Genomic DNA, 27,410 nt, shown 5'->3' on the forward strand with positions numbered 1-27,410 from the left:
AATGTGATAATCAAGACTTTGTCTCCTCCATTGAAAAATTCTTGTTGTGTAGTATGCTTAGCATTACAGCCCATTTGCTCTTTTCTATTTGACTATGGATGGCATGTAGAGATGCAGGAGGTGGCATGTCAAAATGATCTGATAAGCCCACACTCAATTCGGTGCATACTTGTATTGTTGGAAGATAGGTAATGGGTGTAAGTTTTTATTATTATTCAATGAATCGGCTTGATTATCATGTCATATGTCATATCCAGTGCAACTGAAGTCTCCCCATTTATTGTGGGTCCAATAATATCTGGAGGTGCATGGATTTTGGTTATAGAAGTTAGCTTTACATTAGGGTTAGGATCCTGTACCATTTTTAGAGTAGAAATATCCGGTGTGTTACATATGGATAATTTAAGTTTTATGGAGAAATTGATTTTCATACATGACAAATGCAAATACTGATTTTAACTTAATTCCATCTCACAACTAATGAAATTGTCAAAGTGGAATATCAATTCAAATAAAAAAATGTTGGTATTGTTGGCCTGGGCTTTTCAAAAGCATACTTGCATCATATGGATTTCACAAAGCCTGCAAAACAGATTTGAGAGTCATTAAAAACAATCTGAAGAAGAAAGTGTTAAAACGATACTCAATTTGTTTCCAATTTATGTTATTTGCTTTCTCCCATATTCACACCAAGAAGGGGTGTTAAGAATTCATGTTAGCGTTCGCATGAATTGGAATAATCTGTGAACGAATGAGATAAAATAAGTTGTATAAGCATTAACAGCAAGCGGAGTGACGGAAGAGAGTTTTTTTTTTAATTGGTTAATTTGGTATGAAAATATGGAAGAGCTTGTTACTGACTTCACTAGGCAATAAATAATAAATACCGTGTGTTACAGAAAACTTCAAGATTGTTCTCTTAACAAAATGGTGCATCCCTTCATGTTTATTAGTCTTTAGCTTAAACTTGGGAAGCACGTCTACTTGGTCTGAATGTTGTGGATCAAGGATACAAATTTCTCTACATTATTAAACGAACTTCCACCCTCTCCTACTGCCCGTATTGCTGCTTCTTTCAACTCACATGCCCTTCTTCTCATGTCTCTGCCTTCCTTCCCTTCAATCAGTAATCTCACAGCCCTCTCTATTTCTGCACTTGTTACAATAAAAACGTCATTTCCAACGGGCTCCCTCTTAATCTCCTCGGCCACTCGTAGCTCTTCAACCAGCAGCTTTTTCACAAAGGACTGGTCGTACTGAAATGGCCAGGCCAACATAGGGATTCCATTACTTATACTCTCCAACGTCGAGTTCCACCCACAGTGGCTCAGGAAGCCTCCAACTGAAGAATGACTCAAAATAGCCTGTTGCATCAGCCCACATTCAGTTCAGCATTTTGCACTTGAAACACAGAAAGAAATGAACAAATACAAAACAAGAATCCTCTGAGACTTGATATCCAAATAAAAAGTCCCGCACAAAGCTCATATGATCTTATACTAAATATCAAGTTACTGTCATGCCTAAGCAATACAGAATAATTATATACAAAGAGTCACGATTCCAATTATATATTTTTTATATCAAAACAACTATTATTATATCATATTTGTTATTCTTTGATTCAATTTTGTCATGCACTATAATCCATCATCAAGACAAGACAAGAAAGCGAGAGAGCAAGATCATGATATTTGATCGGAAATATTGACAGCATCAAAATCTACTACACGATCAACATATTATTATATACTGTAGAAATTTCATGTACTAAATTGGAAATGAACCACCTCCATAAACTCACCAGGTGAGTTTACATGAAAACTTATTTTCTACGCCTACCTGTTGAGGAGCCCAACCAGTGACCACCATACCACGGTCCGCCGTGCGCTCTCGAAACCCTTGCTGAAGAACAGCACTCTGTAACCCTTCATCCCCGGGAGGATTCTTCACCGCCCACAAAAAACACTGCCCACTTGCCTCTAGACCTGCAGCAACCTCCTCCCTCTGCTCCCCGGAAAGCACAATCTCGCTGCCAAAGTTAACATATACCACCGATCCAGGATCCCGATGATCCAACCAATCCTTCACACCTCCCTCTTCAAAATCAGCTGAATGGGTGTTCAGAACCGGGCCGACGCTCCACGCAGGCACCCCAAAGGAGCTCTGCACATGATCTACAAATCCCATCTCCATCTCCTCAAACGTGTTCATCACCACACCCTGGCTACGCCTAATTTGCCCAAAATGCCTGGAGAACAAATCGTACGGGATACCTGTCCGGCCAGCCCCACGGAAAGGAGGAAGAATATCGGAATTGGTGAAAGAAACCGGTTTGGGAAAACTCGTGAGGAGACGAACACCGGCCGTGTGGTCCGCCGGAAGAGGAAAAGGAAAGCTATTTGCAAGGGCATGTAACATACTGAAAGCGTAGGCGCCCGTGGTTATGTAGAAGAAGACTGGTATTTCCAATTCATCGGCAAGCTCAGGGAGATAAATTGGGGAGAAATCAGCAATTAAGCACTTTGGTCTTAGTTGGGTGAGGAGGTGAGTGAAAGAGGGCTTCATTTGTTCAATCGTAGCGTAGAGTGTGGCTCTTTGAGAGGGCAGCAGTTGATCGGTGCTTTCCAGAACCGCCGAGGGAGGCAGCGGGATGTCAATGATCTGCAGGGATGATGATGAAGAACAAGCATCGTTTTGTATTGCTCTGAGGCGCTTTGCGTTTGTGGGGTTTGTGAGAAGGGCAATGGTGAGATGATGTTTGGATGCAAGAAGTTGGCAGAGGCGCATGAAAGGAATTATGTGCCCCTGCGCTACAAAAGGAACGGCAACTGCGTCCACAGCTATTCCCGCCTCATTTGCCATTGCTATCTATCTACAACTGCGTGGTCGTTGTGCCGCTAATGGGTTTACTGTTAAGAGCACAAGCACTTGACCATGTTGACAGAGTAATTATCGTATTGTATTGTAGAGGAAGACTAGCGGTTGAGAACGTTTCACAAGGAGGGATGAAATGGTCAAGTTCCTGTCAATATTGTAGTTAGTTTAGAGTAGAATAAAAAAAAGAATTTGGTGAGTTTAGAGATGGAAGGGTAAGAGTATGAGAGAAGGAGGTGACAAAGAGAAGAAGTAGAGAGATGTATTAATGAAATTTGCTACTTTTTTTTAGCAGTCTTCTTAAATAATATTTTTATATGATTTTTTTTTTAAAATGGTGAAGTCATGTGTCCTTTTTTCTAGTAAGAGTGGCTGCTTATTTTAAGCCCCTCCCTTTTTCCTATGGCCTATTTTCAATTATTAAGAAGTTGCTCTCTACAAAAGTAGGAAAAGATTCCAAATTTTTCTTTTCTCATAATTAAAAGATTACATGGGGACACTTTCACTGCTTATTTTTAAGCAGAAAATGGAGTTAAGCAGTTGTATGGGGACATGGGGTAAGTTGTGTAAAAAAGATGGGGGCTGAAAATAAACAACAAGTCTATAGATATTAAAAGAAATGTCACATGGGTGCACAAATTTATTTGCCTCCATTTTTACCAATTTTCCCCTCCAAGATTTATTACAAAGATTACTATTAACACTATTCAAATAATTTACTATTTATGTGGGCAAAGAATTTAAATTGACTGCTTAACTATAAGGAAAAAAAATAGTGTTCATGGGGCCACTAGCTCCACAAATTGCTCCTTAAGATTTTGAGCAATGGCTACTAGCCAATATAAGCTAAGCAACCACATGGGGGCATGCCCTAATTATTAATTATTGGCTACTATTTGCAAAGAAATTTATTTGTTTAATACGATGATGTTCAACTTGTAAGAATTGCTCCTTCAGTTACCAGGTTTTTAGACTACTCTACATCACCTCTGAATCTATCTATATTTGTTTCCTACCTCTATCTTTTCCCAACTCTATTTCTTTATTGAATTGTCTTAAAAGGGAACTCGAGTTTGTCTTCAAATTACATGCTTAGGCAATATGATTGGTGAATTGAGATTAGGGGTTTAGTCAAACATACCTAATTTTTATGATCCATTTTGGAGCACTAACTCATTCTCAAACTTAAGAATTGCATGCTATGGTTAGGGGATAGTTGTACTAATACATCAAACTATCAAACTATCTGAACCTTTTCACTTTGCTTCTCAGATATGAGTACAATATGAAAAAATAATGTTGTCCATTGCACTTAGGTGTTGAGTATCGTTCAGGGGCAATCTTGAGAGTTGATCCTTTTAGTGAGCAGTCAGTGAAGGTGAGATGGGAAAAACCAAATCATGGATGGATAAAGATAAATTTTGATGGAGCATCTAAGGGAAATCCTAGAGTTTCTAAGGTTGGTTGTGTGGCTCAAGATGAATATGGAATGACTCTAGTGATTGGAGCTCAAAGAATTAAAGATGGAACCAATTATGAGGTTGAAGCCCATATGTCCTTGCTTGCAATCAGACTAGCAAGATGACTAGTTGTTTCTTAATTACATCTTGAGGGTGATTCGTGCAAGTAATTGTTAATGCTATGGCTTTGGGTGAAGCTCAAAATTGGAAGATCAATAAAGCAATGGGGATGCAGGTTGGACAGGGTGGACAAAGTTCAATGATGGGATGAGATGGAAAATCTCCCTTTTTCAAGTAAGGAGGACATTGGCAATGAGACTGAAGCAATGGGAGAAGGTACAAGATTCAGGGACTCTAACTTAAGTGAAATGGCGAAGGAAATAATATCTGCAGTTTAATAGTTTTCCAACAACACCATCGATTTCAAACGCATCATCTTAAGTATCACAACATCCAAGGTAAGGGGATATGATTTGCGTGATCTAAATCCCCATTCAAACCAATGTGGATGTGGCCTCAATTTTTTAGGCCTAGTGCTTGGAGTTTGGCACAAAAGATGATGTTAAATGAGTTATGAGAGAAAGAATCAAAGAAGAATGGAAAGATGGTCTCAATGCTTTCCTGGCAATGGCAAGACCAGGTGAATGTTTTGTCACTACGGGTGGACAGTGGATGCATGTGGCTGATTTTGAGTCACCGTTGAGGTCATTTCTTATTTGGAGAGTAGATGATGATTGTGAAGCAAGGAGAGCTGAGGCCCAAGATGGTTGGAGACATATTAAAGAGTACCTAAAAGATAGGGAGGTGGCTCTACAAGATTGAGAAGAAGAGGATGGGAAGAAGAAGAACAAGGTGAAGCCATACTTTAGAAAGAAGGACTATTGGATTAGTAAAGGTTTTAGTAAAGGTGATTCATCTAGTTAGATATTTTTTGTTTGTATAATGTTTGAATGCATGTAATGGCCTATGGAGAAAGGCATATTGTTCCTTTGTGTTAAAGGGGAGGTATGTAGTAGCTAATTTTTATTTTAATATATAATAACACAAAAATATTATTATTAAATTTATGTAATTTAATAAAAAAACAAGAGTTGATCAAATATATATGTTACACCAGCTTAAATAAATGTACTTACTTTTTTAAATGAGTTAAACAAGCTTACTTTAAAATAGTTCTTTAATAGATAATTTATTATTGATTTTTAATTTTATATTTATGGTTAAATATTTATAGTGTGATGTGTAAATAATTTGTCAAATACAATATAAACATCTAAAACTAAAGCAAAATCTCTTCATATCTTTTAGAAAGATATATTTAAATATCTATACTTATCTTGCAAAAAGTTATTTTTTGAAAAAATATGTATAAAAACTAATCATAATATTAGCATTATAATGATATTATCCATTAAATTATTAAAAATAATTGAATGAAAAATAAATTATTTAAATTATTTTTAAAATTTTCAATTAAATTAGTTTAAAATTTGTGAAAATTGAACTTTAGAATGGTAGAAAAAAAGATATTATGATATCATAATAATGATAGTTATGAAAACTAAATTATTAAATTGTGTTTCTAAATATTAAATTATTTTTAAATCTTTAAAATTTATAATGAAATTAGTTTTAAAAAATGTGAAAATTTAGCATTAGAAAGGTACAAAATATATTATGAGATCATAATTATACAAAATAATTAAGTGAAAAATAAATTATTAATTTTTTTTTATAATATTAAATTAAATTATTAAAAAATTATGATTTTTAATTAAATTAGTTTTAAATTTTTCTAAACATTAACTTTAGAAAGATAAATTGTTTTAAAAATTAACTTTAGAAAGGTAAAAAAATAATAGTCGCCATAAATGTGTGGAAGCTATCATCATTGAGACTAAAAAATAAAAGAATAAATATGCATATATATACATATAAGCCTCGTCATAACATACATTTGACAAAGCAAGTATCTCCACTTAATTATGGATCACATCATTTTGAATGTTCATTTTTTTAATGAATTGAATGTAAAAAATGTTTTTTGTGGCAATGCAACTATGACTATGTCACTAGTTCATGTCTTTTCACCCTTTAGATTTGTACCAAAATTTAATAATAATAAATCGAATGCACCTATCCAATGTAATAATAACAATGTCATTCAAATAATTAATAAAACGGATATAATATAATTACCATATGATTGGTTGAACTAATTGAAAAATAGAATTGAATGATTGCAATACTTTTGCCTTGGTAGGAACTAATAATTGTAATAGAGTCTGGAGTATTTCTTTGGTTGATATTTGAAATTATCTAGATTATTTAAATGGTTTGAGTAAAGGAGAGGACCAACAGTTGAGTATGTTTCAATAAGTGGTCCAGTTTTGAGTATTTATTTAGCTGGAATAGTGAAGAGGACTATCACATGAGGATGTTTCAATAGTTGTGATTTATGATATTTGAGTCTAAATATTCAAATGGTTGAAGGAGAGGACTAACATTGAGCATGTCTAACATTTGTTGATTTAATGTGGAATGATTTTTTAAAATGCTACATAGAGGGCATACTTGTGTTTCGTATTGTAATAATAGTATTTGTTGGGTCGCTAGATGAATTATGATATACAAGTCATATGGGGTCAACGAAAATTATAGTTGAACATTAGTGTTGAATATTATAGATTGATTTGTGCCAAACATAGCTATGATTATATAGTTGAGTATTTCTTTGGTTGGAATACGAGAGAAGACTATTTGTTGAACATGTTTCAATAGTTATGATGTCAGTCTTAAACATTTATATGGCTGGAGTAAGGGAGAGGAGAAGCAATTGAGTATGTTCCAATAGTTATGACATATGAGTTTTGAGTATTTATTTGGTTGGAACAAGGAAGAGGACTTTTAGTTGAGCATTTTTCAATAGTTATGATATCTAAGTCCTAAATATTTATATGTTTTGAGTAGGGGAGATGACCAACAATTGAGCATGTCTAGCATATATTAATCTTAATATGGAATGATTTTAATAATATAAAATTAGTAGTTGTGATTTCAAAGTCATTAACCTGTTGATCATGAAGTTACTTATAATTGAATAACGTGTATGCATTAGATCTGAAAAAGCAACAAATTGTGTGATGCCACATAAGTGCACGAATAAAACATGATTTAGTGCACGAATATCAATCCAAATTTGAAGAATTTTTTTGGACACATGAACAATAAACACGTTGATATGACACCATATTTGATGATGTGGACCTAAAATCTTAGTTAATAAGTAGGGGTCTTGCCAAGCAAGTCATTGTACAAAATTGGGAGTGGTTAAAATCTAGTTGTATATAAATTATGCCCTAAAATATCATGTTATTAAAATTAAATATTTTTCTAAATTCATGAGCAAGAGAACTATAGGCAAGGGATTGTTTTTGATTAGTTATTATTATTTTTTTAACATATTAGGGATTAGAAGTTTTTCCTAATCAAAAAACAATTATCTTTGTTAAACTATAGATGTATGATTTAAATTCAAATAAAAAACATCTCCTTGATTTTTGTTTCAAACTCAAATCCAGAATGCACAAAGCTATGTCATTGCAAGTAAAGTTGGTGTCCTTGATGGAAACACCAATAAATATATATCAAGCATTATAAAATGTTATAAATATTAATGCAATGTAACAAAAGTGGTTGATCTTGTGAATATTTTGGTAAATGTGATTTGATAGTTATCAACTATATTCCCCCAAAAAATTTAATTTTTTTAATTTAATATAGAATTTAATAAAATGACTTCAACTTGATTATTAGTTTCATCCTACAAACTAGAAAGCTATGAACATTGTAGAAAGTAGTATAATGTAGTGACATATTTTGTAGGGTTATTATGTATTTTCTTTTTCTATTAGTGTTATTTTCTTTGAGTTCATATTTCTTATATTACAAATATTTTAATATCATTGATTTTGTTATTACTTTTCATGATATTTTATAGTTTTGTTATAATCAATTTAGTATAAAGCTTAGTCTATATTATACTTCTTTAGGTATCTTTTATAATGGTATCTTTTTTGCTTGTAAATGATGCCTACCAAGTTTCCATAAACAATGCTAGTTATGTTCCTTTAAAATGATGGGTAGGAGAAACTATGAAATAGTTGTTTTGGGGACAAGTTTGAATAATATTAATTATTCATTATTATTAAAGATCATTTTGAACTTCCAACTTTTTATGCTCTCTTGTCTGATCCTTAAATATTGGACCTCACTCAACTTTATGCTCTTGAAAGTTTTCTTGCTAGCAATATCATGTTATTTCTTTTTACGTAAGATCCACTGCAATGAATTATCATTCACAAATTGTGCTTGAGATTCTTTTTCAAGTTAAACATTAAAACCTTTGTAGTCGCATTCATCACATTTAGTCATTTTGTATTTCTAAAGTTATGAAATATTACAAGTCGGTCTCAAAATTCAACTTTACAACTAAGAAACCAACCTTTGAAGACTCCAACCATGACATTTGATGAGAGAGTTCCTTAGCTCTATTGATTTTTTCGACATCCCATTAATTTCAAAGCATATTAAAAGACATATTGAAAATAAAATATTGAGCATTGATCTAATATTGTGCCTTTAAACCTCTATGGTTTTCCTCCTAACATAGAAGTGTTATATTTTCCTTCAAATTTTGGATGTCAATAGTATAATTCATCCATTACAAACCGTGTTAGAGCTTCATTTCAAAGTCAAGTTAGAAACATATGTAGTCTTAAAAATCACTTTCAAATTCTCATTGACCATTGGAAGGTATTCTATTAATTCAGTCTATAAAGATAAGGTAATGGATGAATAAATGAGAAGAGTTACAATGAAGTTTTTCAAGTCTAGAAAAAACTTCGATTATAGAGGAATGAAAAATAGATTGAAAAAGAGATACTCATATGCATTGCATAGAGGACATATGGATTGATTACATGACAGAGGAGGATATTAGAAGAATTGATTATTGTCGCTTGACCTTGGAGCATAAAGAGAACCTCAATCTAGCATATATTCCTAAAGGTCTAAAAGGATGGGAATATTTTGGATCTTGTATATGAGAAAAAGAAAATTGATGACACACCACTTCCACTTATTCAATGATCCCAAAAGGAAATGATTTCAATAAGAGCTAGATTCCAATATATACTTACAAATACAAACATATGGCTGGCCCAAAAAGGAACCTAGTTAAAAACTTTCACCACTTGATCAAAGGATGATACTGTTGGACTTGTTGGAAAGACATTGGAACTCAAAACAAAGAATAGACAAGATCTTTCTACTTTACCATAAGACTCCAAAATATAATTTTTTTGTGGTGAAAGGTAAAGGTAAGTGTCAACTCACGGTCCTCAACAGGAAAAAGAGTGAGAAGAAGAAGGAGAATATGAAGACGAACCCTTTGATGAAGAGAAACTAGAGGAAGAAGAATTACATGATGAGGAACTAGAAGAGGAGTATGATGAGGAAATATTTCCAAAAACTCCTAGAGCTTTGCAACTTTAAAGGACATAAAGGACCATTCCTCAAGTATCAGATCTTATTCCAACTGCTACACCTCCATAAATTTCTACCTCTAAGTTTGTGTCTTTTGGATCCACCATTTCATATGCTTCAGTTTCTCCTAATGTGCTTGTTCATAACATTCCTTCCTCCATCACTAGTGAGTCTGCTTTAGACACTCCACAATACAACATTGAAAATGTATTTTCTTCTTTCCCAAATTTGTCTAAAGTGTCTACTATAATACTTGATGATTTTGATAAATTCATGTTAGAAATTGGACCCATGCTAAATGTGTCAACCACAAAGATTACATCTATTGTTGTGGCTTCTACTCCAACCATTCTAACCACTATTATTCAAGGACAAGGAACTCCTCAAACATTGGTTATAGGAACTAAAGATGATTTTCTTTACTAGACCTTGGTTACTTTCAAATACTCCTAAGAGGAAGAAACAAGTTGTCTCCCCAAATGACTTTGACTTCAACCAGCTTGTTCCTATTAATCCAAAGACTACAAAGAAGGCTAAGACCATTTCAAGGGTTAAGGTGGATAAGTCCAAGACTAAATATGTGGAGATCGGTGTATCTCCTCTTGAAAAAAGCATTAATCAGATTCAAACCATGGATTATACTATAAGTAGATTTGAATTGGGTAAACAAACTCATGACGATACCAAAGAAGATTTCCAGGCTGCCTTTGACGCCCATGTAGCAAGGTATGATGAAGATAAAATAAAAAAGGATAAGACTAAGACACGGGTGGAACAACTTACCTCCATATTAATTAAGATAACTAAATCTTCTCAAATAGTTGAGCCAGTGGCTTCATCATCGGATGAAGATGACATAAAGCAAGCTAAGCAAGTCACCTCTCAAGGCAAAGGAATTGGTGAATGGATGGACATGATGCTTAGTCAAGGAAAACATATTTTGAGCTCTGTTGTCACTTTAATCAACAATCTGGAAACTGTGCAGTCTGAAGTGGACAAAACATTGGATATTCTCTCCCAAGAATTGGGAACACAAGAAAGAGACTTTGATGCCTGGTTGAAGTTAGAAGACTTTGAATTGGATGTTCTAGTTGACAATAGAGTACTTCTCACACATTAACAATTGGAGGGACTAGAAAATCAAATGAATACTCTAGAGCAGCTCATCAAAGATATGCGAAAAACACAAAAGAAATGTATTGATAAGGGAAAAGAAATTGTCAAAAAGATATATCAAAATTCTCATGCAAATTCCTAGATGAAAATAAAAAGACTCTTCATTTGGATGCAATCATTAAATATTTTAGTCTAGTAGTAAGTGCAGAGGTTGACAAAGAGGATTTTTTCATATCCTCAATTGACAAATTAGTAGATCTTCAAGTAATTTTGGATAATTTGGGGTCTCTCCTGAAGAAACATAAAAAATGTTATATTGGTTTGGGGGATTCCGTCACTCAGGTTAAGGTCATTACTAGTCACACCCAAGTTCTAGATGAAACCCAGATGAAGATTGCTTTGTTGAAGTTTGAAGAGTTTCTGAAACAAGATCAAAATGAACAAGAAGTTTCTGATGACACTTAGTTAATTTTATGCCTATTAGTTATAGATGCATTTTTGTAGTTTGCAATAAGACTAAATGACACCTAAAGTAGTGACCTTCATACTTTGGGTGATATACATTTTTACATATAGGATTGCACAAGTCCTGAGTCAAATAGAATTCCTCTTTTGACTTAGTCATAGCTAGTTGAACTTTTCCCTAATTTTGCTCATAGCCCCTCCCCTATATATAAGAGGGTGCTCAATGTAAATATTAATATTTATGGATAGCAACAAAACTCTGCCAGTTTGAGTAGCAACTTGAGATTTTGTGCATATTTTGCAAATCAATTTCAAGTTAATAAAAGGAGCAATTGTGCATTCAATCTTTGAGTTGGAACAGTTTCTTATGTAATTACAATGTTCTTATGTCATTGTGTTTACATAACCTGAGTTTAACTTGAGGTATTGTGTATTGTCTATTGAATTTAAAGTGTTTAAATATGATTTTGATAGTTTTTGAGTTGTAATATTGGGTTTGGATATAGTAATCATCAATTTAAAGCTACAATATACATGTGAGTCTTTGTATGGCTATATCTTCTAACTCTATCATTTAGTTGGTAAAGAGGATTGTAGAAGTCTTTGAGCTTGTGCAAACTCCTTAATCATATTTTAAATTGCTGCTACACAGGGCTATTCTTTTGTTTAGACTTGTGGTATCAATTATTATTGTTCTTTACCTTCCTTAGTTGTAAGTCTTATAAGAAAAGATCTATTCTGAAATAAAAGAATAAGGAGAGCATTAATCCCGAAATAAAAAGAATAAATGATTGTAACGCCCAAGTTGTGAATTTGTTTTAGTTCTTACTCAAGAGTAAATAGGTAATAGACAATAAGAAGGAAGTATCCCTTTTGTGAGGAGAGATTAAATCTCACACACTATGGTTGAAACTATAATTTTGTAAACCTTTCTAGTTTACAAAAATTTTACCCAACAACATCAAAGACGAGAACTTGGTTGAGGTAGAAGTGCCCTAGCCATTGGTAAGAATATGCATGATGGAACTTGATGTACTTGCACACACTCACATAGTACATTCATAATACATTTGTAATGTTTAAGTTTTGCATTAATGGCATTTTGCAGTCTTGGTAATCTTCATGTGTAGTTTGAACGTAGAGTGTAAATGATATTTTTGATGCATTGTTTACGTTGTTTTTTTTTAAATCATATGTTGAAAAGTTAAATTGCCACATTTAGTATACATCATTATTTCACATGATTACATAATTGCTTTAATTGAAAAGAATTAAGGTCACTACTTTTGTGCATTAATGTTATTGTTATGTATGAAATCAAATACTTATAAATTTAATTATTCTTCATAAAGTTAGAAAATTAGAATAGAGAATATGTATATATTATAATTTTATTATTTGAATTCACGTATAGTTAGTTGAAAATATTAACTATGAAACGAAACAAATTTTATTATTTGATAATAAAAAATTCATTATTTATTTAAAATACATTTTAAATATGTTATTTTCATTTAAGAAAATATTATTATAAGTAATTTTTATTATTTATTAAAAAACATTTTTGTTAAATCATATTTTATTATAAATATAATGTTTTTTTTAATAAACTAAACTTAATATATATATAATTTAAAATATTTAATAAAACAAATTTGCATGCTTGTATTTCTTATAAAAATAAAAGTACATTTTTTAAAAAAAATTATTAAAAAATAAAAATAAAAAATAAAAGGGAGGCTCTTATTTTGAGTAGAATATCCTTTATTAACTAAAGGATAGCCTAAGGATAGTCTTATTTTAAAATAGGAATCGATGTCTTTATTTTTGAGTTTAGTTAAAGTAAGTCAATATGAATTTATTTAAAAAAGTTAAAGTTTATTATTTAGGAAAAAAAAATGTTAATCTTATCTTAGGAATCAATTTATTTAAAGCAAGGAATTTGTTTGTTTTTTAGTATGGGTTGGTTGTTTAAATATAAGTTTAGAGATTGTTGTATTGCTCAACATGGCTTTAAGAGATATTCTTTTCATATTAAGAAAAGAAGAAGAAGAAGAAAAGCAAACTACAGTTAGTTATTGATAGACTATTGTATAAAAACAAAAATGAAAGTATGACTATTGTATAAAATCAAAAATGAAAGTCATACTGATGTTCTCAAGGTCAAAAATTAGGAACAAAAACATCAATCCTCACTTTGTGTATGAGCTCACGAAGACACTTAAAGATTGTATGAACAACATCTTTAGTGTGAGAAAACAATACTTTAAAGCTGTGAGAGGCATTTTAAGTATGAGGAAATCACATTTTAAGTGTGAGGAGTATTCTAAGTGTGAGAGAACAACACTTTAAGTGTGAAAATAAAATAAAACCATCACTTTCTTCATGAGAAATCAAATCTCATAGATGCATCCAACCGATATTTTTTTTAGGTGGGGTCTATTATTAGTGCCTCCTATAAAAAAAACCCTTATAGACCTCTAGTAGACAATCAAAATTAATAAAATATAAAAAAAATTTAATTGATTTGAAAAGACAGATAATAATAATCAATTAAACAGTTCTCATCACAATAATAATTGCCTAAACCAAAAATACTTTTAAAAAAATGATAGTTTTGTTTTGCTTTTTTAGGTTCAATTTATTTTGAAAGTACAATTAAAAATAATAAATAAATAAAAGTTTTCAATATGATATTAATCCAATGTAAGAAAGTCAAAACTTAAATAATAAAAAATATTCCAATAAGAAAAGGTGTAATTGGAGTCAAATGGATTTTAAAAACCAAATACAATACAAGTGAACAAAACAAGATTATACTCTCTAGCATGGAATCTCAGGAATCCTCCAATTGAAGAATGACTCAAAATAGCCTGTTGCATAAGAAGCAACAACCATATTCAAACACAGAAATGAACAAATAAAAAGCAAGAATATTGAGACTTAGACATGCAAATAAAAAGTGCCTCACAAAGAACATATGATCTTACACTAAATATCAAGTTACTGTTGTGCCTAAGCAATACAAAATAATTATATACAAAGAGTCACCACTCCAATATTTATTATAATCAAGTCTTGAATATTTATATGGTTGGAGTAGAGCATAGGATCAATGATTGAACATGGTTGAACATGTCTAGCATTTTTAAGTTAATGTGGAAGGATTTTTAAAAGTGTTACGTAGTGGTCGTACTTGTTCTTGGTATTGTAATAATAGTATTTGTTGGGTAGATAGATGAATTGTGATATTTTACATAAAGGACATGTCATATGTGGTCAATGAAAATTATGGCTGAATATTATTGCTGAATATTATAGTTTGATTTGTGTCAAACATAACTATGATTATATAGTTCTTTTTTTGTATTGAAAAAATACAAAATGTTACAATAAGAAAACAGTCAATAGACTGCCAAATGAGATAGTAAACATGGCATAGAATCTTAAAGAGTATAATAATTCGTAGCAATACAATGAGCCACTAGATAGAAGAAAAGTTACTATAGAACACATAAGTAACAGCTACCCAAGTGACAGATGAAAGAACAAGACAATTGGTGTAGAAAGATTAAGTAACAACATGAAAAGCTGAAGTTGAGTTTGTTCTTTACAAAAAATATTTGTTAAATATCAGTGAACAAATGATTTGTTATGAATTTGTAGATTGATTAGTTGACTAAAATTGAGTTTGTAGATTGATTAGTATAATAATAGTAACATTATAAACAAGAGACGCAAAGCATCAAGTTCCTACCATTGGTTAGTTTGGAGTAGATAAAAGTAGAGATGAATATAAAAGAGAGAGAGAAAGAGGGAGAAGAATATAGGGAGAGGTAAAAAGAGAGGTAGATGGAGAGTTAAAAATAGAGTGATAGATTGTTTGAGTTCAAAGAGATTTCAACTAAATAATTTTCTACTATTACAAGCCTAAAAACACAAATATAAAGTCATTTATTTCTCTAACAAATATAATTATAAGTAAAGTGTAAATTCTATGCAGTCTTAGATTGCATTTTTAAAAAAATTTAATAATTGTGAATTTTTTTTTGACTTACAATATAATATCATCAAATAGTTTTTAAATTGTTGGCATTGCATGAAGATTGCATTAATGAAGTATAATGTTGTCATTGATGTCAATAGTAACTGGTAATGGAGTTCTATTACAACCGGTAATGATGCAGTAATGCAACCGATAGTAAAGCAGTGCTGGAAACTGGTATTGGTATTTGAAGCAGAGAGATCAACCGGTAACCCTAACCTGTTGATATGTCGAACCCTAACCGATGGAGCTTGGAGAATCAATAATGATGATCTATGATCGAATGGTGATCAGAAATGATTATACCACATATGCATGTTGCACGTGATGAGTTTCAAAGTGATTTTAGTGTGTGAAGATAATTGTTTATCTTGGGAATGAGCAAGTGCATAGCATGAAGTGGAAACTGTGTGATGAGTAATAGGATTCGATGAGTGGTGATCCAGGAGCGATCGAGGTTGTCTAGAACATTGTGCAAATGATTACTATGTAATCCAATGGTCATGTTTGAACTGATATGTTTTTAATCTCTATGAGTTCTTAGGTTTTGTGATGTGTTACAAACCTATTGTATTTGCTTATAAGGTCAATGAGTTGTTTTGTAATAGTGTTGGCAATTTTGGTTATCCAGGTGGTAGTGTGATTGTCGTCAAACCAGAAGGAGCATCTGCAGAATGTTTTGAAGCCAGATAGGAGCATAAAAGGATCTGATCAAGCAAAGTAGTGCTATTACCAGATTAGCAAAACCCTGTTGTTCTCTAACAATTACAACAGTTAAATCCCCTAACTGGGTAAGCTTTAACAGGCTTGGTACTATCTAAATCCTCTAACTAGGTGATCCATTAGCTTGGATTTCAAATCCTCTACTGAGGTTACTCCTAACAGGGTATTGCTCTTAACAGGGTATTTTAGTCAATCCCTTAACCAAGTGGTCCTTAACCGGATCTGTTCTTAACAGGACATTTTTGTAAAGCTTCTAACAAGGCTTGGGTCCTAACAGGGAAAACTTCAGAAGAGTTCAGAATACTTGTGGGTATTCATCCCCACCGTGATTTTTCCCATTTGGGTTTCCACGTAAAAAATCATTGTGTCAAGTGGTGAATGATTTTGTGTATGTTTTTGATATGGTTAATTTGTTTAACTAATAAAACCACTAAGACATGTTTAGATGACCAAAAGTGATCTGATATGGGCTATTAATAATGCTAGTAAAGTGTTTTGATGTTTTGGATAAAAGGTATCTAAGTTATAGATCTGTTACATTATTATATTGATATTTTAGTCAACTGATAAACTTGACAATGCAGTAACAGTTTTTGTTCAAGTGTTTAAACTGGTTAGTTCAGTGATTGGTTTATGAGTTGGGTTTAAGTTTGGTGAAAGTTTATTTTGTTTTCTATCTACTGATTCACCCCCCCTCTCAGTAGTTGACTGAATCATTATTGATTCATCGTATCATCATAAATGACCATTAATTTCCATAGCTATTAAAATGTGTAATACAAAACATAAATTGATAATAATAATTTAAACATCTATATTAAATAATACTAATGATTTAAAATTTGTGAGTATTTTAAAGTTAAAAATATCATAATGTATGAATCTATTTGTCTAATTTTAATATTACATGTGATATGAGTAATTTAAACATTTTTTATGTTGTGTTTAAATTTTGGAGATAACAAGTTTTGAAATTTTAAAAAAATTACTTAAAGACTTTAATTTGGACGATAAGATTAAGGTCATCCAATTATAAACCTCTAATATTAAATAATAACTCAATAAAGTTCTCCAATGTATAACCTCCCAACTTTAAATAATAAAATGTTGTTTTTTTTAATATTCAATGAAGATGTTTTTTTAATTAAAACTTTAAATATTAAAATATATAATAAATAGTAGAGAGGAGCTTTGCTAGGGTTTGAGGTTGTGTATTGCTTTTTTTAGACTGCATTTACTGCGAGACTTTAGAGTTTACTATTGCTCCGACCAACTTTAGCCCATCAATTGATGTTGGTGCTGGAGTTACTGCAATGGACCCTCATGGCGCCTCAGAACAAGCGCCCTCGCAAATTTGTTCCGAAAGTGTTTCACGAGGTATGTCCTCACCTGATGTTGTGCTTCCTATTCAATATTTTGATAATGCCTGTGAGTGGCTTGAAAATGCACTTTGATAGGTTATTTTATGGGTAGGATCCCTCCTGAAAGCATGCTTCGTGATTGGGTCGCCAAAGCCTGGTCTCCTCATGGAGTCCGGCGTTCGTTCTCGAATCAACTGCCAACCGCTTAATTAATAAAAGAAAGGGAGTCGTAGATTGAGCCACTTCTCCATTGGTGCTGCAGAAGTCAATTTACAGAGTCTCAAAGAAAGCGTCTCGAGTGATTCACTAATTTGACCCGCGAGATAGATCAAGCGCTTGGTTACCCGAAGCTCGTGTAGAGGCAGGCTGGGTGGGATACAATAAGTCAGTATATAGTTCGTTATCTCATCTCGGTGTGAATTCGAATAATTAAATGAAATAGATCGGGGAATCTTGCCTTTCTCTGACTGAGTGATTTCTTCTGGGCTCGACCAGAATGATTGGTCGAGGTGGATCTATTACGTCAATGGTGAAGTCGACGCATCTCCAGTCCAATTCTCGCTCGATTGAAACCGATCATGCATGAAATCACATGGATTAGACGTGCATCAGTCAGTTAGACGTCAGTTAGAATGAATGGAGAACCAAACATGGATGCATCCATGGTATGGTTTGATAAGCTATCTATCTCTGCATCCATCCGGTAAGCCTTACTCATCCGTTACATCATGATGTGGAAATGGTTTCGGTAAGCCCATACGATGGAAATAGGTTTGGTAAGCCTGCCTATTCCACCTAGATGCATATTAAGCCCATACATTTTTTATGTTGTGTTTAAATTTTGGAGATAACAAGTTTTGAAATTTTAAAAAAATTACTTAAAGACTTTAATTTGGACGATAAGATTAAGGTCATCCAATTATAAACCTCTAATTTTAAATAATAACTCAATAAAGTTCTCCAATGTATAACCGCCCAACTTTAAATAATAAAATGTTGTTTTTTTTTAATATTCAATGAAGATGTTTTTTTAATTAAAACTTTAAATATTAAAATATATAATAAATAGTAGAGAGGAGCTTTGCTAGGGTTTGAGGTTGTGTATTGCTTTTTTTAGACTGCATTTACTGCGAGACTTTAGAGTTTACTATTGCTCCGACCAACTTTAGCCCATCAATTGATGTTGGCGCTGGAGTTACTGCAATGGACCCTCATGGCACCTCAGAACAAGCGCCCTCGCAAATTTGTTCCGAAAGTGTTTCACGAGGTATGTCCTCACCTGATGTTGTGCTTCCTATTCAATATTTTGATAATGCCTGTGAGTGGCTTGAAAAATGCACTTTGATAGGTTATTTTATGGGTAGGATCCCTCCTGAAAGCATGCTTCGTGATTGGGTCGCCAAAGCCTGGTCTCCTCATGGAGTCCGGCTTGATGGCATCCAAAGCCTCACCAAGGGCTTCTTTTTGTTTCTCTTTTCGAACCCTTCCCATGTTGAGGCTATCCTCTCTCATGGGCCATGGACCGTTCGGTCTTCCCTTCTGGTTTTCCAGCGTTGAGCTCGAGACTTTTCTGTCTTAGATGATAAAAAGTTGCGAGTCCCAGTCTGGGTTGAGTTCCCTGGTCTTCCTTTGCCTTGTTGGCCTTTCATGCAAACTATTGCTCAGTCTGTTGGCAAAGTTATTTGTCTTGAACCAAACTATTTTTTTAATACTCGCCCTCACAAGAGGGTATGCGTTGAGGTTGACCTTTCCCACGACCTAAAAGAGACTATTGATATTCAAGTGGGTCGCAATACCTTCACCCAAAAGGTGATTTATTTGAACCTTCCCAACACTTGCTATCGGTGTTAGTCAACGAAACACAAAATCAGGGATTGTCCCTTGGCTATACCGAAAATAAAACCCCTTGTTAAGGAGACCGGCTCTTGACCTGTGGAGGGAGCTAAGAAGGATGAAAGGACCACTGTGGTTTGCAAAGGAAAAAAATATGTGGCTTTGGCCCAAAAGCCACCCATCGAATCAAGTTCTCAGCTGACGACGGAGCCTCCTACACAGACACCGTCTGCCCAGGTGGTCTCTACGTTGTCTGCTTTGGTTTCAAGCCCTGGATATTAGGGGAAGGATTCTTCTGAGGATGTCACTCGACCCCCTTGGGTTCATACTCCTCAGGTTGCGTCTGTGATTTCTACTCCACACTCTCTGCGCCACTCTCGCAGCCCTTCTGGACATGTTGAGATTGTAGATGGTGGTTCAAAAAAAAGACGAGTTATTTCTGGTGGGGACTCTCTTCTCAGTCTCAGTTTAGATTTTTTTCTTAATAGCTTCTCCTCTCTTGGGAATAAGGATGACATGCAAGATTTTTCATGAATTACATCTCATGGAATGTTCGATTTCTCATAGACCTCGCCTGAAAGTATTTTGTTAGAGATGTTCGTCAATGTGTTTTAGGCCTGGATGTTCTCTACCTTCAGGAAGTTAAAATTGTTGGTTTCATTCTTACTATTGCATGTCATTTTATTTGGCCGGATAGCTTTGTTTTTGCTTCCCAGCATGAATTTGGTCGAGGTGGAGTTGCTACTCTCATTTCACCTCGTTGGCTTTCTGCGGTTATTTCTCACAGTTTTGATCTCATGCAGCGCATTGTATGGGTTTTGTTGTCAATTGATAATCATTCTGGTGGGATTGTTAATGTTTATGCTCCCAATGCTATGGTTGATAGATCACACTTATGGCATTGGATTGCTGACAATCTACCACCTGCAACTTGGGTCATGTGTGGTGACTTCAATATGGTTGAGGTGGCGACCGATAAGGATGGAATTTTGCCTTTTTGATGGACAACTGACAAGAGGGAAGCCTGGTACTATATGTGTAATAAGTTGGGTCTTTTCGATCCCAAAACCGCCATCGCCTAGGTAGGGTCTGGTACACTTGGTCTAATTTCAGAGCTGGCTTAGACAGAATATTTAAAAGGCTTGACCGTGCTATGATAATTGCGCAATCTTTTTTTTCTTTTTATGAAGATCAAGATCTATTTGTCACTCCTCTCATTCATGTGACATTGTTCAATCGCTTCCCCATAAATTTTATCATTGAATGGCATCCAGCTAAGTCGCGTCCTTCCAAGACGTAGTTTTACCTCAACATGTCTCTCCTGCATCATCAAGCCGCGATGGCCCACATTCAAAGGGTTTGTAATTTGGAACCAAGGCCACATCATCACACTGGTTGGATTGCATGGTGGAATGACACCATTACTCACTCTGCGAGGTTTCTCTTCATTTATGATAGACAACTTGCCATGTAGCGCAGACACTTGTATGATGCGACCACCAAAGATCTTTGTGCTGCCATAGAAGCTCTGGCCTCGAAACCTTTTGATTCTAACCTGCAAATTCGATTAGCCCAGCTCCGTCATCGAAAACAAGTTGCAGATAACTACTCTACCAAAGGAGCTCAAATCAAAGCCAAGTTACATTGGCTCAAGGTGGGTGACAGGGCCTCCAAAGAATTTTTCCTAGCTTTGCGTGCCCGTCATACCTCTATAGGGATTAAGAAAATCAAAGAAGGGCATGTTGTTCTCACTGAGCTGCCTGATATTCTGCAAGCCTTTGTCCATAATTATGAGAAGGTGTTCACAGTGCAGGGAAACTCTTTGGCTAGAGCCCAAGCTTTGCAAGATTGCTTAGTTGTTGTTCCCAAAAGGCTTTCCGAGTCTCAACAGACCTTTTGTGATCTCTTACTGATCATTGATGATCTCAAGGAAGTCATTTTTTCTATGGCAGATGATAAAGCCCCTGGGTGTGATGGTTTCCCTTGCGAGTTCTACAAAGCCCTTTGGCCTTTTGTTGGTCCTAACCTATACATAAGGTCTACCTTGAAGATTTTCACTCCCAGTCCCTAGGAAATATGCTTAACCGGGGTAACATCAAATTTATCCCTAAAATTGGGGATGCGGAGGACATTTGCAATTCGAGGCCTATTACCTTGCTCAATGTCTCGTATAAGATCATTGCCAAAGCCTTGGCTCTCAATATTCGTCATCTCCTTCCCTTGATTGTTTGTCCAGAACAGAATGGATTTATCAAGTCCAGGTTTATTCTGGATAATATTATTGTTATTTGGAAAGGGATGGACTAGGCCCGACACTCCAAACAGTGGGAAATCTTCCTTAAGATTGATTTCGCTAAAGCATATGATCGCATTGAATGACCATTTATTTTGGCTATGCTTAAAGCTCCTGGCTTCGACCCCAAATTCATTCAGTCTATCCAGATGTTATTCAGAGATGCCTCGGCCTGCATCACCATCAATGGTTGTTAGTCTGAGGCTTTTGGTCTTTTTAGATCCATTCGCCAGGGCTGTCCTCTGGCTCCTACTTTATATGTTCTTGCGGCAGAGGGTTTTGGGTACTTACTTACTAACGCCATCTCTGTTGGGCGTGTCTGTGGAATCTCCATACCTGAGTCACCTTCTCAACTTATCAATGGCCATTTTGCAAATGACTCCTTTCTCACTCTCATTGAGGAAGAAGACAATGTTCAGGTTGCTCTTCAATATCTAGACACTTTGTACGTGGCTTCCGGCTCGGCCACTCAATGGCACAAGACGCAATGTTATAGGCAGTCTTTTCTTCCTGCCCCACCTTGGATTCTTCAATATGGCTGGAAATGGCTTCATCATGGTGAAATTTTTTGCTTTCTGAGCATTCCTTTTGCCTTTCAAGCTTCGCCTGTGGATCTTTGGAATGCTATTTTAGCCAGGATTGAGAAAAAGTTAGCCTATTGGATAACCAAGCCTCTCTCTTTGGCTAGTAAATTACAAATTTGTTTGAAGGTTTTGGCTGCCACTCATGTCTATTACTCTTCATGTTGGGCTCCTTCTAAGCCCTCTTACATGAAGTTGGAAAGACTTATGTTGGCTTTTCTCTGGGCCTCTCGTTCTGACCATCAAGGTTTTCACAGAGTCGCTTGGGAGTATTGTTGCCTTCCCAAGGAGTCTGGAGGGCTCGACCTTATTTCTACCCAGAAATAAGGGCTTGCCTTTTGTGCTAAATGGATCATCAAAGCCTTATCTGGCGATGAGGCTTGGAAAATCCTTCTTCGACATTGTATTTCTTCGGGATTTCCTACCAATAGGTCGGCTTGGAAGGGGATTGGTTTTCAAACCCTGCTCATTATGAAAGACCCAGTTCAGATCCAGGGTACTTTTGTTGTTAAAAGAATCTGGCGTGCTTGGGAAGCTATTATTCCTTGGCTTCAATGGGCGGGTGATGGTTTTTGTGATGGGATCTCCTTGAATCAACACAACCTATGTTGGTCTCCTCTTTTTCAAGTGCAAGGGTTACTGTTGGCCAAAATCCAAGGTGTTAGTGCTCTGTGTTTTCACAAACGCGACATTCGAACACCTAAGGATCTGTTTTCCAGAGTTTCTATGAGTCTTTGGTCATGGAATCAACTCCAATTCTAGTTTCATCTGTCTCGACTTGATTGACAGACTTATGACGTTTTGGTTTCGTCCTTACCCTCACATTTGTTACATAAGCTTGGCATTCAATCTGTCAAACATTGGTGGAAAAATTGGAAGTGGTATCCTTGGACTCCTTTTACTAGCTACAAACCCAAAATGGGTTATCTCTGGTTGGTACCCCATTTTCCTATGGTCCATATTCTTAACCAGCGGTGGCATTTGCAGTCTTCTCAGAAATCCTGGAGACTCAGGTTACTTGTTGTCTGGTCCACCACCACTGAACCCAAGATTGCACTTTTCTTGGTGTGTGCTTTTTCAAGGGTTGCCTTTGGGTTCCAGACTTAAGCATTTGGGGGTTCCTAATCCCCAGTGCCCTTTTTGTGGTCACCCAGAAACTTTTATGCAATTTTTTTGGTTCTGTAGAAGAGCTCAATAGTATTGGAGCTAGATCCATGATTTCTTTCAGCCTTTTCGGCCTGAGCCCTTTTCTTGGCATATGGCTCTTCTGGGAGATTCGCCTAGAATCCCCTTCAAGTTTTCTTAGATATGGCATGCTTTCATAATGGAGATCCTATTTACTCTTTGGAAAGATAGAAATGTAGTTCTTTTTACTCACAACTCTTTGGATATTAATGTCTCACTTTATGCTAAAGCTTGCATTTGTAATAATGTATTAATGCAGATTTAGGTTCAAGCAGATAAAGTGGCTCTTGAGGTGGGCTACTTACAGGAGCTCCTTTAGCATTGGGGAAATGCCCCTTATGTGGTTTCCAAAGTGCCACCGGATTCTGTTTTTGCCAACCGCACTCCACCCCGTGGTTGCCGTCATGGCCGAAGTTCCTCTGCCCGACTAGTGCAGAGGCACCTAAGCACACAAGCATAGCAGGAGGTCAAAAGTCATAATATGAACAATTTATTGTATTTGAGTCATTCATAATGTATTAAGGTTATTTGAGTCAATTAAATCATAATATGTAAGGCTAAATGAGCCATTTTGTCCAAATATATCATATTTGGCCCATATTGAAGTTTTAAAAGTGTCCATGTAAGAGTTAGAGTCATTTATGTCAAAAATTGTAAAAATTGCAAAGTTGCAATATTGCCAAAAGTGCAACAAAAGTGTAAAAATGAAATCCATTGGTTATGAGGTGGTTGGAGAAGTTAGAAAGGAGTTGGAAACAGTTTATAAAACCATGTTTGGTCGAAATCAAGAAGGGAGATCAGTTTGGAGGGGATTTGACAAAGATTATCCATCAAACCCTCAAACTGTCATGAGGTTTTAAGGAATCTATGGCTGTCATAGATCCATGGAGGATCACATTTGATGTAATTTTTATATGTAGATGTTATTTAATGATAGATTGATGAAATATATTTCAGATGAATCCTTTCTTGTGCATTTTTGTGGAGTATTTGGCAAGATATGTTTGTGTTTCAATAATTGTCAAAACCCTGCCAAGGGTTACCCAGTTTTGGGAAAATGATCATATATTTTTATTTAACTGTTGGATCTGGCTGAAATTTTGAGAGAACTTTTTTAACTCAGTGATATAAATTCTGACCAAAGTGATTGTCTTTATGAGAAATATGTAAAATTTTATTGATGATTGTTTGTTACAGTTCACGGTGAAAAGCAGATTGGTGAAGGCAGCAACAACCCAGTTGTAGCATTTGGTGTGGTCACATGAGGGATAATATTGAAGAAAGGATATATATGTGTTGGAAAGGTCTCTGAATCTTCTTTCCAGTGCTTTTGGTCTTACTTTATTTGGTTAAGAATTGAATATTTTGTGATTATTTTGGTGAAAACAGTTGTTAAGGGATGAAACCCTAAACTAGGGTATTCCATGGCAATAAAGAATTTGTTCTCTCATGTTATGGTGAATGTTATGATCTGAAAGATTGAATGTTGTGGACTTATGGTTGGTAAAAGCACTTGGGTGGCAGCCACTACAAAATCCATTGGTAGGAGTCACAAAGAGATTGTTTGAGAAGGAAGAAGCAACATAAAGAAGATGAGAGAAGAAGCATAAAGAGGCGTAAAGAGGTAAAGATGAAGACAAAGGTGAAAATTTCACTCAAAATTTTTTTTTCTTGCAGGTCATTGTACCCACGTTTCCAAGGGACTTGGAAACTTTTCAAGGTCGGGAGTATGGTGTAGAGGCACCTAAGCACACAAGCATAGCAGGAGGTCAAAAGTCATAATATGAACAATTTATTGTATTTGAGTCATTCATAATGTATTAAGGTTATTTGAGTCAATTAAATCATAATATGTAAGGCTAAATGAGCCATTTTGTCCAAAGATATCATATTTGGTCCATATTGAAGTTTTAAAAGTGTCCATGTAAGAGTTAGAGTCATTTATGTCAAAAATTGTAAAAATTGCAAAGTTGCAATATTGCCAAAAGTGCAACAAAAGTGTAAAAATGAAATCCATTGGTTATGAGGTGGTTGGAGAAGTTAGAAAGGAGTTGGAAATGGTTTATAAAACCATGTTTTGTCAAAATCAAGAAGGGAGATCAGTTTGGAGGGGATTTGACAAAGATTATCCATCAAACCCTCAAACTGTCATGAGGTTTTAAGGAATCTATGGCTGTCATAGATCCATGAAGGATCACATTTGATGTAATTTTTATATGTAGATGTTATTTAATGATAGATTGATGAAATATATTTCAGATGAATCCTTTCTTGTGCATTTTTGTGGAGTATTTGGCAAGATATGTTTGTTTTTCAATAATTGTCAAAACCCTGCCAAGGGTTACCCAGTTTTGGGAAAATGATCATATCTTTTTATTTAACTGTTGGATCTGGCTAAAATTTTGAGAGAAATTTTTTAACTCAATGATATAAATTCTGACTAAAGCAATTGTCTTTATGAGAAATATTTTATTGATGACTGTTTGTTACAGTTCACGATGAAAAGCAGATTGGTGAAGGTAGCAACAACCCGGTTGTAGCATTTGGTGTGGTCACATGAGGGATAATATTGAAGAAAGGATATATATGTGTTGGAAAGGTCTCTGAATCTTCTTTCCAGTACTTTTGGTCTTACTTTATTTGGTTAAGAATTGAATATTTTGTGATTATTTTGGTGAAAACAGTTGTTAAGGGATGAAACCCTAAACTAGGGTATTCCATGGCAATAAAGAATTTGTTTTCTCATGTTATGGTGAATGTTATGATCTGAAATATTGAATGAAGGGTTTTAAGGATGTAATATAACCTTTGAAATTGTTTTGAAGTTGAGAAGAGTGATTTATCTTTTTATATGTCTCTTGATTCAAGTTTAAAGTTTACCCTTGAATGAAGGTTTATGGATTTTCATGATGCTCCGCATCACCGACGCTCTCAAACCCTGCGGTCTTAAGCTCCTCATCGCTCCTCTGGTGGGAGATATGACATGTGGAGGTGCCTCTTGTCTTCTCCTCTGCGTCATGGCTCTACCTCGGGGTGGCCTTCTATAGCTCTTGTTACTTTGGCTCATGTTGTTGGTGATGGCTTTGGGTGGCCTACTGCCACCACCTCTAAGTTTCCTCACTTGGCTCTGGCTATTTCGCCTCCTTGGCGAGAGGGAGGAGAAGAAGAAAAAGGCCTTGAAGATGGATAGTCTGTGTCAGACCTGACTCCTGGCCCCGCTGATGTATGGGGAAAGAAAGATGATCCAGATCCTCCCCCCTCGGTTGCCTCTATTTTGGGTACATGAGGAAGTTTTTTGATGAATAGCTTTGTTTTTTTACTCTGACTTCTTGTCATGTGACTCTCGTGGGGTAATCTTGTATCCCCCAGCCTTTTTTTGTGAATATGCACTTTAATATTTGTATCTAATAGAGAAGGCCTATTCATCAAGTCTATTCATCAAAAAAATAATATATATAATAAACTAAATACATTTATTGAATCATAAACTTTCACCAAATTCATATATGATATTTTAAAAAAAACTATTTCTTACAATCAAGAAAATTTATGTACATTTATCTCTTTACTATTTTAAAATAATAAATTAATATTAAGATTTTTGGGGGGTTTGCATGTATTTATTTATAAATTTTTATTATCATATACGTTTAAATATATTTTTATTTTATTTTAAGGTAAGTACTATCTTTATGGGGATAACTCCCTATATTAATAAAATAAAACAATTACATCAAAGTCTACCAAATTTGGGCAAACCAATCCAGCAAAATTGCTTGACACAAAATACTAACCATCTACATTCAAAGCAGCAAATAACAAAAGCTCCACAGACTCAGATCGATGCTATATTGTATTCTACCCACCACACTAAGTAATACTACTTACTACAGAACCACCACTCGAGCCAAACACAAACACAGA

The 27,410-nt window shown here is 34.7% G+C and overlaps 1 protein-coding gene across 1 annotated transcript; it reads right to left on the reverse strand.

The window, feature by feature from the left end:
* Nucleotides 1-617: 617 nt before the first annotated feature.
* Nucleotides 618-3,092, reverse strand: LOC131028875 (UDP-glycosyltransferase 73C3). The gene is made up of 2 exons (XM_057959248.2): nucleotides 1,843-3,092; nucleotides 618-1,364 (listed from the first exon to the last, which is right to left on the reverse strand). Exons 1-2 carry the CDS (start codon nucleotides 2,863-2,865, stop codon nucleotides 981-983), a joined length of 1,407 nt encoding a protein of 468 aa, XP_057815231.1. The 5' UTR covers nucleotides 2,866-3,092; the 3' UTR covers nucleotides 618-980.
* Nucleotides 3,093-27,410: the final 24,318 nt, after the last annotated feature.

The sequence above is a fragment of the Cryptomeria japonica genome, chromosome 8, assembly GCF_030272615.1.
Source record: "Cryptomeria japonica chromosome 8, Sugi_1.0, whole genome shotgun sequence".
Classification (NCBI taxonomy): domain Eukaryota; kingdom Viridiplantae; phylum Streptophyta; class Pinopsida; order Cupressales; family Cupressaceae; genus Cryptomeria; species Cryptomeria japonica.

What these genes read in the sequence shown, in the direction of transcription:
- LOC131028875 (XM_057959248.2), bottom strand. Translation starts at nt 2,865, where the DNA reads ATGGCAAATGAGGCGGGAATAGCTGTGGACGCAGTTGCCGTTCCTTTT. An exon ending in CTGGTTGGGCTCCTCAACAG is followed by an intron (nt 1,365 to 1,842) that starts GTAGGCGTAGAA and finishes CTGATGCAACAG; the next exon opens with GCTATTTTGAGTCATTCTTC.